Genomic DNA, 14896 nt, shown 5'->3' on the forward strand with positions numbered 1-14896 from the left:
TGTGTGTATGTGTGTGTATATGCTTCTGTGACAAAAGAAAAGAAAGGAGTAAAGACTTTAGTTTGTGGAAACTCCCTGTTACAACTACCTTCAACCCAAGTCAGTGATTACAACATCATGGAAATGTACCAGGAAACTTAGAGAAATGAACTTTCTGCTAGGAAAAGAAATCTCTTGCTCAAAGCCCTAGATGTCCTCAGATGTGAACATCTGAGATTCCAGTCTAGATAATGTATTCAGCAATAATCAGAAAAGGGCTACTGTACTCCCTCTTGCAACATACATTATTTAGACTTCTTTCTTGAGGCCTAACACTAGTCTCCTTTAGTTCTCTGTTTAGTGATGTTCAGAATGTGGTCCCTATACCAGTAGCATCACTATCAATTGGAAACATGTTAGAAATGCAAATTCCTAGCACCTCCTCCAAATCTACCTGTATCAGAACCTGTAGAGATAAGGCCCAGCAATTTATGTCTTAAAAAGTACTTCAGTTGATTCTGATGCATACCCAGAACTATCTACCTTCTTGCTTCTATCAGTTATAACTGTTTTCAAACCTGGCTGCACATCAGAATTAATGTAAAACAAAGAAACAAATCCTAAGTGCCTTCCAAGACCTACTAAATCAAAATCTTGGTGGGTAAGAGACAGTGATTAGTGGCTGAGCATGGTGATTCATGCCTGTAATCCCAGCACTTTGGGAGGCCGAGGTGGTTGGATCACGAGCTGAGGAGATGGAGACCATCCTGACTAACACAGTGAAACCCCATCTCCACTAAAAATACAAAAAATTAGCTGGGCATGGGGGCAGGAGCCTATAGTCCCAGCTACTTGGGAGACTGAGTCAGGAGAATGGCGTGAACCCAGGAGGCAGAGCTTGCAGTGAGCCGAGATCGTGCCACTGCACTCCAGCCTAGGCGACAGAGTGAGACTCCGTCTCAAAAAAAAAAAAGATAGTGATTAGGAATGAGGATAATCAGGATTTTTTTTCACAAAGCTCTCCTGGTGATTCTAATGATTGCCAGTAATCTAGTAGACAGTAACATAGCTTATTAATAATATAAATCAGTTTTTGACTAAAATAGTATAGATAGAAATGTGTACTTTTGTAGACATAGAAGCACCCAGAAGAAAAGGGCTTTCTGATTACATGACATATATCAAATGATGGGATGAGCTGTTGACCATAACTCCGCCACAAAAATTAAAAACAGCATTTATGAGGCAGTTCCAAGATGGCCGAATAGGAACAGCTCCAGCCTCCAGATCCCAGCATGAGCAACACAGAAGACAGATGATTTCTGCACTTCCAACTGAGGTACCGGGTTCACCTCACTGGGGCATGTCGGACAGTGGGTGCAGGACAGTGGGTGCAGCCCAGTGAGTGAGAGCCGAAGCAGGATGAGGCATCGCCTCACCCAGGAAGCGTGAGGGGTCAGAGAATTCCCTTTCCTAGCCAAGGGAAACCGTGACACACAACACCTGGAAAATTGGGTCACTCCCACCCTAATACTGCGCTTTACCAAGGGTCTTAGCAAATGGCACACCAGGAGATTATATCCCGCGCCTGGCTCAGAGGGTCCCACGCCCATGGAGCCTCCCTCATTGCTAGCACAGCAGTCTGAGATCGAACTACAAGGCATCAGGGAGGCTGGGGGAGGGGCACCCACTGTTGCTGAATCTTAAGTAGGTAGACAAAGCAGCCAGGAAGCTCAAACTGGGTGGAGCCCACAGCATCTCAAGGAGGCCTGCCTGCCTCTGTAGACTCCACCTCTGGGGACAGGGCATAGCCAAACAAAAGGCAGCAGAAACCTCTGCAGATGTAAATGTCCCTGTCTGACAGCTTTGAAGAGAGTAGTGATTCTCCCAGCACAGAGTTTGAGGTCTGAGAACTGACAGACTACCTGCTCAAGTGAGTTCCTGATCCCCAAGTATCCCCTAACTGGGAGACATCCCCCACTAGGGGCAGACTGACACCTCACACCTCACACGGCCAAGTACACCTCTGAGACGAAGCTTCCAGAGGAACGATCAGGCAGCAACATTTGCTGTTTAGCAGTATTCACTCTTCTGCAGCCTCCGCTGCTGATACGCAGGCAAACAGGGTCTGCAGTGGACCTCGAGCAAACTCCAACTGACCTACAGCTGAGGGTCCTTACTGTTAGAAGGAAAACTAACAAACAGAAAGGATATCCACACCAAAACCCCATCTGTATGTCACCATCAGCAAAGACCAAAGGTAGATAAAACCACAAAGATGGGGAAAAAGCAGCACAGAAAAGCTGAAAATTCTAAAAATCAGAGCACCTCTCCCCCTCCAAAGGAACGCAGCTCCTCGCCAGCAATGGAACAAAGCTGGATGGAGAATGACTTTGACAAATTGAGAGAAGAAGGCTTCAGACAAACAAACTTCTCTGAGCTAAAGGAGGAAGTACAAACCCAGCACAAAGAAGCTAAAAACCTTGAAAAAAGATTTGATGAATGGCTAACTAGAATAACCAATGTAGAGAAGCCCTTAAACAACCTGATAGAGATGAAAACCATGACACAAGAACTACGTGACAAATGCACAAGCTTCAGTAACTGACTCAACTGGATGAAAGGGTATCAGTGATTGAAGATCAAATGCATGAAATGAAGTGAGAAGCGAAGTTTAGAGGAAAAAAGAGTAAAAAGAAATGAACAAAGCCTCCAAGAAATATGGGACTATGTGAAAAGACCAAATCTACGTCTGATTGGTGTACCTGAAAGTGACGGGGAGAATGGAACCAAGTTGGAAAACACTCTGTGGGATATTATCCAGGAGAACTTCCCCAACCTAGCAAGGCAGGCCAATGTTCAAATTCAGGAAATACAGAGAACTCCACAAAGATGCTCCTCGAGAAGAGCAACTCCAAGACACATAATTGTCAGATTCACCAAAGTTGAAATGAAGGAAGAAATGTTAAGGGCAGCCAGAGAGAAGGGCCAGGTTACCCACAAAGGGAAGCCCATCAGACTAACAGCAGATCTCTCGGCAGAAACTCTACAAGCCAGAAGAAAGTGGGGGCCAATATTCAACATTCTTAAAGAAAAGGATTTTCAACCCAGAATTTCATATCCAGCCAAACAAAGTTTCATAAGTGAAGAAGAAATAAAATCCTCTACAGACATGCAAATGCTGAGAGATTTGTCACCACCAGGCCTGCCCGACAAGAGCTCCTGAAGGAAGCACTAAACTTGGAAAGGAACAGCCAGTACCAGCCACTGCAAAAACATGCCAAAATGTAAAGACCATCGATGCTAGGAAGAAACTGCATCAACTAACGAGCAAAATAACCAGCTAATATCATAATGACAGGATCAAGTTCACACATAACAATATTAACCTTAAATGTAAATGTGCTAAATGCTCCAATTAAAAAAAACAGACTGGCAAATTGGATAAAGAGTCAAGACCCATCAGTTTGCTATATTCAGGAGACCCATCTCACGTGCAGAGGCACATGTAGGCTCAAAATAAAGAGATGGAAGATCTACCAAGCAAATGGAAAACAAAAACAAAGTGAGGGGTTGCAATCTTAGTCTCTGATAAAACAGACTGTAAACCAACAAAGATCAAAAGAGACAAAGAAGGCCATTACATAATGGTAAAGGGATCAATTCAACAAGAAGAGCTAACTACCCTAAATATATATGCACCCAATACAGGAGCACCCAGATTCATAAAGCAAGTCCTTAGAGACTTACAAAGAGACTTAGACTCCCACACAATAATAATGGGAGACTTTAACACCCCACTGTCAACATTAGACAGATCAACAAAACAGAAAGTTAACTAGGATTATCTAGGAATTGAACTCAACTCTGCACCAAGCGGACCTAACAGACATCTACAGAATTCTCCACCCCAAATCAACAGAATGTACATTTTTCTCAGCACCACATCACACTTATTCCAAAACTGACCACATAGTTGGAAGTAAAGCACTCCTCAGCAAATGTAAAAGAACAGAAATTGTAACAAACTGTCTCTCAGACCACAGTGCAATCAAACTAAAACTCAGGATTAAGAAAATCGAAACCTCCCAACCACGTGGAAACTGAACAACCTGCTCCTGAATGACTACTGGGTACATAACGAAATGAAGGCAGAAATAAAGATGTTCTTTGAAACCAATGAGAACAAAGGTACAACATACCAGAATCTCTGGGACACATTTAAAGCGGTTTGTAGAGGGAAATTTATAGCACTAAATGTCCACAAGAGAAGGCAGGAAAGATCTAAAATTGACACGCTAATGTCACAATTAAAAGAACTAGAGAAGCAAGAGCAAACACATTCAAAAGCTAGCAGAAGGCAAGTAATAGATCAGAGCATAACTGAAGGAGATAGAGACACACAAAACCCTTCAAAAAATCAATGAATAGAGGAGCTGTTTTTTTGAAAAGATCAACAAAATTGATAGACCGCTAGCAAGACTAATAAAGAAGAGAAAAGAATCAAATAGATGCAATAAAAAGTGATAAAGGGGATATCACCACCAACCCCACAGAAATACAGACCACCATCAAAGAATACTATAAACACCTCTACGCAAATAAACTAGAAAACCTAGAAAAAATGGATGAATTCCTGGACACCTACACTCTCCCAAGACTAAACCAGGAAGAAGTTGAATCCCTGAATACTCCAATAACAGGCTCTGAAATTGAGGCAATAATTAATAGCCTACCAACCAAAAAAAATCCAGGACCAGACAGATTCACAGCCGAATTCTACCAGAGGTACAAGGAGGAGCTGGTACCATTCCTTCTGAAACTATTCCAATCAATAGAAAAAGAGGGAATCCTCACTAACTCTTTTTATGAGACCAACATCATCGTGATACCAAAGCCTGGCAGAGACACAACAAAAAAAAGAAAGTTTTAGACCAATATCCCTGATGAACATCGATGCAAAAATCCTCAATAAAATCCTGGCAAACCGAATTCAGCGGCACATCAAAAAGCTTATACATCATGATCAAGTGGGCTTCATCCCTGGGATGCAAGGCTGGTTCAATATATGAAAATCAATAAACGTAATCCAGCATATAAACAGAACCAAAGACAAAACTACGTGATTATCTCAATAGATGCAGAAATGGCCTTTGACAAAATTCAACAGCCCTTCATGCTAAAAACTCTCAATAAATTAGGTACCGAGGGAACTTATCTCAAAATAATAAGAGCTGTTTATGACAAACCCACAGCCAATATCACACTGAATGGGCAAAAACTTGAAGCATTCCCCTCAAAAACTGGCACAAGACAGGGATGTCCTCTCTCACCACTCCTATTCAACATAGTGTTGGAAGTTCTGGCCAGGGCAGTCAGGCAAGAGAAAGAAATAAAGGGTATTCAATTAGGAAAAGAGGAAGTCAGATTGTCCCTGTTTACAGATGACATGATTGTATATTTAGAAAACCCCATCGTCTCAGCCCAAAATCTCCTTAAGCTGATAAGCAACTTCAGCAAAGTCTCAGGATACAAAATCAATGTGCAGAAATCACAGGCATTCTTATACACCAATAACAAACAGAGAGCCAAATCATGAATGAACTCCCATTCACAATTGCTTCAAAGAGAATAAAATACCTAGGAATCCAACTTACAAGAGATGTAAAGGACCTCTTCAAGGAGAACCACAAACCACTGCTCAGTGAAATAAAAGAGGACACAAACAAATGGAAGAACATTCCATACTCATGGATGGGAAGAATCAATATCATGAAAATGGCCATACTTCCCAAGGTAATTTATAGATTCAATGCCATCCCCATTAAGCTACCAATGACCTTCTTCACAGAATTGGAAAAAACTACTTTAAAGTTCATATGGAACCAAAAAAGAGTCCGCAATGCCAAGATAATCCTAAGCCAAAAGAACAAAGCTGGAGGTATCACGCTACCTGACTTCAAACTATACTACAAGGCTACAGTAACCAAAACAGCATGGTACTGGTACCAAAACAGAGATATAGACCAGTGGAACAGAACAGAGCCCTCAGAAATAATACCACACATCTACAACCATCTGATCTTTGACACACCTGACAAAAACAAGAAATGTGGAAATGATTCCCTATTTAATAAATGGTGCTGGGAAAACTGGCTAGCCATAAGTAGAAAGCTGAAACTGGATCTCTTCCTTACACCTTATACAAAAATTAATTCAAGATGGATTAGAGACGTACGTGTTAGACCTAAAACCATAACAACCCTGGAAGAAAACCTAGGCAATACCATTCAGGAGATAGGCATGGGCAAGGACTTCATGTCTAAAACACCAAAAGCAATGGCAACAAAAGCCAGAATTGACAAATGGGATCTAATGAAACTAAAGAGCTTCTGCACAACAAAAGAAACTACCATCAGAGTGAGCAGGCAACCTACAGAATGGGAGAAAATTTTTGCAATCTACTCATCTGACAAAGGGCTAATATCCAGAACCTACAAAGAATTCAAACAAATTTACAAGAAAAAAACCCCATCAAAAAGTGGGCAAAGGATATGAACAGACACTTCTCAAAAGAAGTCATTTATACAGCCAACAGACACATGAAAAAATGTTCACCATCACTAGCCATCAGAGAAATGCAAATCAAAACCACAATGAGATACTGTCTCACACCAGTTAGAATGGCGATCATTAAAAAGTCAGGAAACAATAGGTGCTGGAGAGGATGTGGAGAAATAGGAACACTTTTACACTGTTGGTGGGAGTGTAAACTACTTCAACCATTGTGGAAGACAGTGTGGTGATTCCTTAAGGATCTAGAACTAGAAATACCATTTGACCCAGCCATCCCAGTACTGGGTATATACCCAAAGGATTATAAATCATGCTGCTATAAGACACACGCATATGTATGTTTATTGTGGCACTATTCACAATAGCAAAGACTTGGAACCAACCCAAATGTCCATCAACGACAGACTGGATTAAGAAAATGTGGCACATATACACCATGGAATACTATGCAGCCATAAAAAAGGATGAGTTCATGTCCTTTGTAGGGACATGGATGCAGCTGTAAACCATCATTCTCAGCAAACTATTGCACGGGCAGAAAACCAAACACCGCATGTTCTCACTCATAGGTGGGAATTAAACAATGAGAACACTTGGACACAGGAAGGGGAACAGCACACACCGGGGCCTGTTGTGGGATTGGGGGAGGGGAGAGGGATAGCATTAGGAGATATACCTAATGTAAATGACGAGTTAATGGGTGCAGCACATCAACATGGCACATGTATACATATGTAACAAACCTGCACGTTGTGCACATGTACCCTAGAACATAAAGTATAATTAAAAAAAAGAAAAAACCAGCATTTATGACCTTTGTAAGTCAGTGTCTTTACCATATATGTAGGATGGAATTCTTTCGTAAGTCGGGTAAATTATATTTTTAACTCTGGCATTTGTTCTTGTGGTAAGAGTTCATTTTTTAGCTGCTTTAGAGAAAGCTGGCCCCACTGATTTGGCCCTAAGGTTAATGTCTGCTGTAAAGCATAGGCAGTCTCTAGTGTAGAGTCTGTGCGGCCATGCACATATCAGAAAGTGGTGGCCATAAGACATACGCCCGACTGTAGCTGTGTCTACACTATGGTCATCATCTGGACATCAGTGGTGAGTCCAAAGCTCGTTGTGAGGAAGGAAAGACTATGAATAAGTAACAGAATTTAGGAACGAATAGTACTTGTGAACTCAGTAAACCCAGACTATAGGATTTCCATATTGTTTTGACTACCGTTGGTTATAATGATGGAATCAGAGGTCTTTTAATTATGATGGTAGTTCCTTTGGTTTTATTATAAGTGACTTTTTTCTTTCTCAACTGATTTGGTCCAAATTCTTATTTCTTAAACTGAAGTAGACATATAGATCCACATCATATGTTTCATTAAGAGTTAAATTATCCTTACGTCCTGAAAATAGCCGTCTAGTGTCTAGCCCAGGGTCAAATGCAATGAAAGCAAGCCAGCCAGTTTTTTGCTGTTGTTTTGTTTTTGTTTTTTTAGTGGTACAATTCCATAGTCCTGCCTCTCATATATTTAGTACCTTTAGCCCACATAATTCAAGAAGCAAATTATTAAGGTGTTGTCTGGCTCTGTGACCCACTAGTATGCATCAGTGAAGCCAGTGCTAGATTTGGATCTGGGTGTTCATGAGAAATGTGTTGATGAGAAATTATGTTTTCCCTTGATACATCAGAAGGATTTGAAATGCGTTATCACAGTGTTCTTGAGGTAGATGCAGCAACAGTTGTAGTAATGGTAGAATTAGAAAATTTGATTTGGGAACATTTTTTAAGATTTCAGATATTTTCCCAGTTGCCCAAGAGTTTTTTATTCATCAAGTTTTTTTCCCAGAAAATAACATAAATGGTATATGTGCTCCATGAATGATTGATGAAACAGCAGTACACTGACTGGCAGTACACTTGACTGGCTGTTCCAAAACTTACATGACCAAAGTCAGAGTCCATCCTCTACATCCAAAAAAGCAAGGTGTTTTTTTTCTTCCTACTGCTTTCTTATGTTGTTAGTGTCAGACTTGCCCTTACCTCTACCTGTGGTTGTTGGTTGTTTTTTTTTTTTTTTTTTTCTATATTTAGTCGATGTCATTTTAGAAATACATCCCTGGAGCCTTCATTCCACAGAGATTTGTTGCAGGTATCTTGAAAGGAGAGAAAATTACTTACTTGCATTTCTTGTTCTCTGCAGATATACAATCCCAGTAGATCATCACTTGCCTGGCCTCTGTCCTCCCTGAGTTGAGGATAATTGGCTTGTTGTTATTAGACACTATTATGGTTATTATTTTCGTTTCAAAAAGACTTGAAAGCATACAGTTCAGGGCCCCTGAAGGAAAGGCGCATTCAGACAGATGCATACCTCCTGCTGGTAGGCAAAGTCAGTAACTTAGAAACTTGAGCCTTTAATATCTGAACTGTTTTTTACTGAGACATAAGAACATATTGAGTAGTGAAAATTGCATTCACAAACTATCAGAGAAGCAGAATTAGAATATTTTTTAATGTTTTTGGCATTGCAGATGCCAAAAATTTGTAAATTTGTAAATGCCATTATAAATTTGGCAGTCACATACATAGTAGGCCCTTCATGTTCTGAAATCAGATGCTTAATCTCTTAATTTCTAACATTTTTTGTATGTATTTACATACATAGAAATATAGAAATGAACTTGCAGAGAATCATGATAGCAGTTGATACAGCGCTACAAACAGTCTCTGCTCTGAATGGGGGCTCTCTCCTTGCCTAACCTGGCTTTCAGTGACTAATGGTGGTTCCCTGGGAGGCAGAAAAAAAAAATCACTGCCTTTCTTGGGCAGAATTGGAGAAGTTATGTGGGCCATTTCTCAGCTTGTGTGTTTTGTGGATAACAGAAGAAAGCATTCTTCAGGGCCACCCTGAAGGTCATTCAGATATCCCATTTTTAAAGAATGGAATGTATAGCTTTGATATTGTGGCTTGAAAGTAGGCACAGGGTGCCTAGTTTGCCTACAACTGGACAATATATGAATCTTCCAAAAAGTAATACTCTTTTCTGAATCAACTGTAAGCACTTTTCAAAGAGTGAGTTCACATAAGGATCACAGGTGTGATGTTCTTACCCGAAGGGTGTGATACATCTTCAAACACTCAGAAGAGGCAGGTTGGCTATCACATGTTAGGGTATATGTTTCAATTTCCACATGATGAATTATAAAGATAAATATACAAAGGTATTTCTTGTCCATTATAAAATAATTAACGTTTACAACTCTGATCTTAAAAAGAGTTGAATTCATGGTAACTTAGCAACACTTCAGTGGAGTCAATTTTACAACATATCTTACGGAAGTCTGAATCGGACAGTAGGATTCCAATTAAACTGTTAATTGTGTCATTTAATACTTGGCATGTAGAGCGGAAGCCTGACACAGAGAGAATAAAGTAGATATAGCGTTAATGATACAATCCAGCTGATTCTTTTCTAAACATATGACAATAATTTTGTGACATACATATCAGTATTTTTTAAATAACTAGGTAGTATAATTGAGGATCAATAAATTTTTTTTAAAAAACTTCCAACAGAATTTAGTATTACATGTGCATTTTATGCTGAAATAAGGTGATTGCCTAACCATCTAGAAGTTTCCAGAACACTCAGAATGAAATCCAAAGGCCTTATCATGGCCTACTAGACCCTACACAGTCCAGCCACTAGAGTCGTACAGACCCTATCACGTATTCTTCTCTTTGCTCACTGCCTTCCTACCACATTAGCCTCCTGGCTGCTCTTTGAACACAGCAAACAGTTCTGTCTCAAGCTCTTTCATTTGCTCTCCTTTCTGCCAGGAAAATTCTTCACCTGTGTTCATTTCCTCACTTCAATCCAGTTTCTGCTCAGATATCACCTCCTCAGAAAGAATTTTCTAGATACCCCAACTTAAAATGCCTGCCCTCATCACTCTCCAGTCTCTGGCCCTGATTTATAGGATCTCTTACTCTCTAACTTTATATTTTTTATCTACTTGTATATTTACTGACTGTCTTGCCTAATAGAATGTGATCTTTTTTGAAACCAAATTTTGTCTCTCTTGTCTGAACCAAGACCCTGCTGCAGAGTAGGAACACAATAAATATCTGCTGAATAAATAAATGTGAATTTTCTTGGAAAAGTTGAATTTGCATTTCTAAAATGATACCAGAAAACTATTTGTTATGAACATTCTCCTTAGTTGTTCACATGATTTCAGGGTTATTGTATTTTAACAGAAGGCCAAGGTGGGCGGATCACCTGAGGTCGGGAGTTCGACACCAACCTGACCAACATGGAGAAACCCTGTCTGTACTAAAAATACAAAATTAGCCAGTCGTGGTGGTGCATGTTTGTAATCCCAGCTACTCGGGAGGCTGAGGCAGGAGAATCGCTTGAACCCAAGAGGCGGAGGTGGCAGTGAACCGAGATCATGCCATTGCACTCCAGCCTGGGCAACAAGAGCGAGACTCCATCTCCAAAACAAAAAAAGAGAAAGAGAAATACAAAGACCTAAAATTCAAACTTAGAAATGTATAAAGAAAGACTCATTCTCTATCTGTGATATTCATTCCTGAAAAGATTTATTAACATTCACCTGACTCGGTATTGTTTTTCTGTATTATTATATAATGAATGACATCTTTTAAAATAAATATTTTTATTATGCAGTTAATATATGCTCACATTAGAAAATGTGTAAATACAGGCCAGGCATGGGGGCTTGCACCTGTAATCCCAGCTATTTGGGAGGCTGAGGCAGGAGGATCTGTTGAGTCCAGGAATTCGAGACCAACCTGGGCCACACAGTGAGACCCCATCTTTAACAAAATAAAATAATAAGCTGGGCATGGCAGCAAGTGCCTATGGGAGGTGAGGAGCATAAGATCACTGGAACCCAGGAGTTCAATGCTGCAGTGAATCACTATAATGGCATCACTGCACCCCAGCCTGGACAATACAGCAAGACCCCCATCTCTAAAAAAAAAAAAAAATTAATTTTTTAAAAAGATAATCTAGGAAATACAAAAACTTCTACCCAGAAATTGCCACTGGTTAAATGTTTTCTTTTTGGGTTAAATAAAATTGGGATCCAGTTGTTTCCCGTGAACTATTTAACTATATTTTTCTCTTAACATTTTTTATTTGCAATTGTATCTTAAGCATTTCTTGCCATTAAATATCTTCAGAAACATAATGTTTAATGTCCTCGTACTATTTCATTATGTTTATGCCTTATACATTATTTAGACATTCCCTTATTCTTGAACATTAAGATGGGTTTTGGTATTTTGATACAGTTTTTTAAAATGCTATCATGATTATCTTCATATACAATCGTACATATATCTTTGGATAAGTTCAAGTAAAAGGATATAAACATTTAAAGTAACTAATACTACTTTAATGAAATGTGTGATCTCAATGCTAATAAAGTATTAGATATTCCAGTTTACTTGGGGGTAGGAATGTTTTGAAGTATGGAGTGTTTTTATGTAAATGAGCTCATATATCTTGCTTCAACTTAACCATTATATTATAAACATCTTTCCATGTTACTACTTATTTGTCTACTTCATTTTTAACTACTTATATGCATACAATTTTATATCTAAATGAGCCATAACTTGTTTAATCAGCATCCTACTAGATTATCTTTTTAATGATATTTACTTTCTCCTCCTAGTTTCTCACTAGTACAAATATTGTGCTGCAGCTGTAACTATCTTTGGTTATTTGTGTAAATTTCTAGAATTCGATTTCTGGGTCAAAGTTTTGACGTTTTAAATTTTGACAAATACTGCCAAATTTCCCTCTACAAAAGTTTTATGAATTTATATTCATAGAGACAGTAAAGGAGAGTTTTTCCAAACCAACTCTAACATTGGGTCTTTTAACCTCTGACAGCTTTGTAGAGTATATAAGGTATCTTACTTTAATTTTCATTTCTTTAATTCCAAATAAAATGAGTCATTTTTTTATGTTTGTTAGCCATTTGTCTTATCCTTTAAATTTTTAAAATTTGAAAATTTTAGATACTTGCTATCTTTCTTCAGCAAGATAAATGCAATTAGGAGCAAATATTCTGTTCGTGCTTTACTTTAAAAATCATTTATTTCAAGTCTTTGTTAGTATGGGTAAAAATGTTACATAACATTTTATTTTTAGTTTTGTGTTGTTTTTGCTTTTTTTTAGTAAGTGATTCACTGCTTTAAAATTTTTTTCCATAGGAATATAAACATTTATTTTCACATAGCTCTTATATTATGATCTTATAAATTATTTTTACAAATTGGTAATATGTCACTGAATTTTAGAAAAGTCATGGATAGAGTTATATATAGAATTTTGTCATATATTTTGGCATGCAAATGAAAGTATTCATTTATTTTTAATAATTATTTATAGAGTTGTAAACTTAAGGAATTCATTAAGGTAATCAATTACAAGATATTATTCACTAGACCTACTATTTATGATAATGAATATATTATTAACACTAATGTAGGTAACAGTATAGTTACATGGGTAGTTTTCTTAAGATTTCACATACATTATTTCATTTGACTCTTGGGCTAACCTTTGAACCTTACAAAAAATTACGTGATCACAATTTAAATCACACAGTGGTAACCTGGGTCTGTGTAACTTCAAACCCACACTTATTCTTCTTATTATAACTTAGTAAATAGATCTACAGAATTGAGAGGCCCTCTGCCATCATCATATAATAATTGCTATTCTTGCCACCATAAATAAATGAGAATGAGAAGGTCAGCTTCTCTTTTTCTGTGTATTATAATCACAATCACTTATATTTGAATAGCATTCTAGTTATAAGTTGATTTCACATCCTTTAACTTATTTTATCCTTGAAATAAGCATGTAAGTTAGATAAGACTAAAGGCAGTGTTTTGTTTTCATGCAAGAGGAAAAACATCTCAGGGAAATAAATGATCTTTTTGAGGTCAACAGTCAATGAAGAGACAGAATCAGAATTCAAGGCTTCTGTGTTTCAGATGGACAATGATGATTTGTCACTTGCCAAGTTGAATGCATACAATTTGATGTATTAGTAGCCTCTCTTTAAACAAGGTTGAAAAATGAAACAGAAAACAAAAGTACAGTCTTTGTTTTTCCATTTGCCTAATGTGTTATAATTCTTTACTGTAAAACAAGGCATAGGTGAGATTTTACCTCTTTCTCCTGAGAATTCAATGGTGGTTTTAGTGTTCGTGTGCCAAAAGTCTTTAGAAAAAGGCCAATAAATGAAAGTGGTAAGAAACACACACATACACACACTCTCACACACACATCACTCTGATTCTAAATTTTGACTATTTTAAGGTTTGAAGTGTGTGAACAAGCTTAATGATTGGCATGTTGAAGCCAAGATTTTATTTTGGACTCATTTCCATTTTAAATATAATAGAGTTTATTATTATTTTATTAATAATATTGCTTATATTTTCATATTATATACATTAAATGCATTTTCAAAAATAATGGATTTCTTAATTGATTTTATTGTGCTTATTTCTAATGTAAATATGCCATAATTTAAGTGGAAATCATAAGAAACTGGAAGCACTTAATACGTTTACCTTCCAAGAAAACTTGCTGGAATCCTTGTACATACTTGCCTGTAATCTATATTGCCACATCGGGGAATATTGCTTAGTATATTTTGTAAGCTTTGTCTGGCAGAAATACATATTTTTCCTAAAGCATACCCCAGAGGTCATTATCACTGAGAGGGGACAGACTGCCAACCTTCATCAGTAAGATTTTTACTTCAAGTTGCTTTTTCTTAGGGTAGTGATGAGTGCTGAATCTTTCAGAAATATTTTTTGTTGAATTCTGATTTATTTGTGAGTTTGGTAGAAGCAGCAGACTTGCCTATGATAGTAAAGTGACTTTTTCCACTAAGACTATCTATCTCTAATAAGGATCAAGTCTCGGTGAGGATTACCTCTTTATCATTCTATTTAAATGAGTTGAGGCAACTGCTTTCAATAATGAAATGATTTCATGGCAGGTTTTATACTATACCAACCATATAGACTCCCAGCTTGACTTTTTTTAAGAGGAAAAATAGGTAGAGTGCTAATTTTTGTCATTAATATTAGCTGCATATATGTCTTTTCTCTTGGAACAGCTCAATGGTTATTCGGGACTTAACCTTACGCAGTGCTGCTAGCTTTGGCTCCTTCCACCTGATCCGTCTACTCTACGACGAATATATGTTTTACTTAGTAGAACATCGTGTTGCTCAGGCAACAGGAGAGACTCCCATAGCAGTCATGGGCGAGGTAAG

The 14896-nt window shown here is 37.9% G+C and overlaps 1 protein-coding gene across 14 annotated transcripts in view; it reads left to right on the top strand.

Moving 5' to 3' along the window:
- RFX3 (regulatory factor X3) overlaps nt 1-14896 on the top strand; it is a 311425-nt gene that overhangs the window by 267692 nt on the left and 28837 nt on the right. For all 14 annotated transcript variants that reach the window (XM_050762011.1, XM_050762008.1, XM_050762003.1 and 11 more), the window contains one exon: nt 14738-14891. In XM_050762011.1, the coding sequence (XP_050617968.1) occupies nt 14738-14891 (154 nt within the window). The remainder of the gene's footprint in view (nt 1-14737; nt 14892-14896) is intronic.

This window comes from Macaca thibetana, chromosome 15, assembly GCF_024542745.1.
Source record: "Macaca thibetana thibetana isolate TM-01 chromosome 15, ASM2454274v1, whole genome shotgun sequence".
Classification (NCBI taxonomy): Eukaryota; Metazoa; Chordata; class Mammalia; order Primates; family Cercopithecidae; genus Macaca; species Macaca thibetana.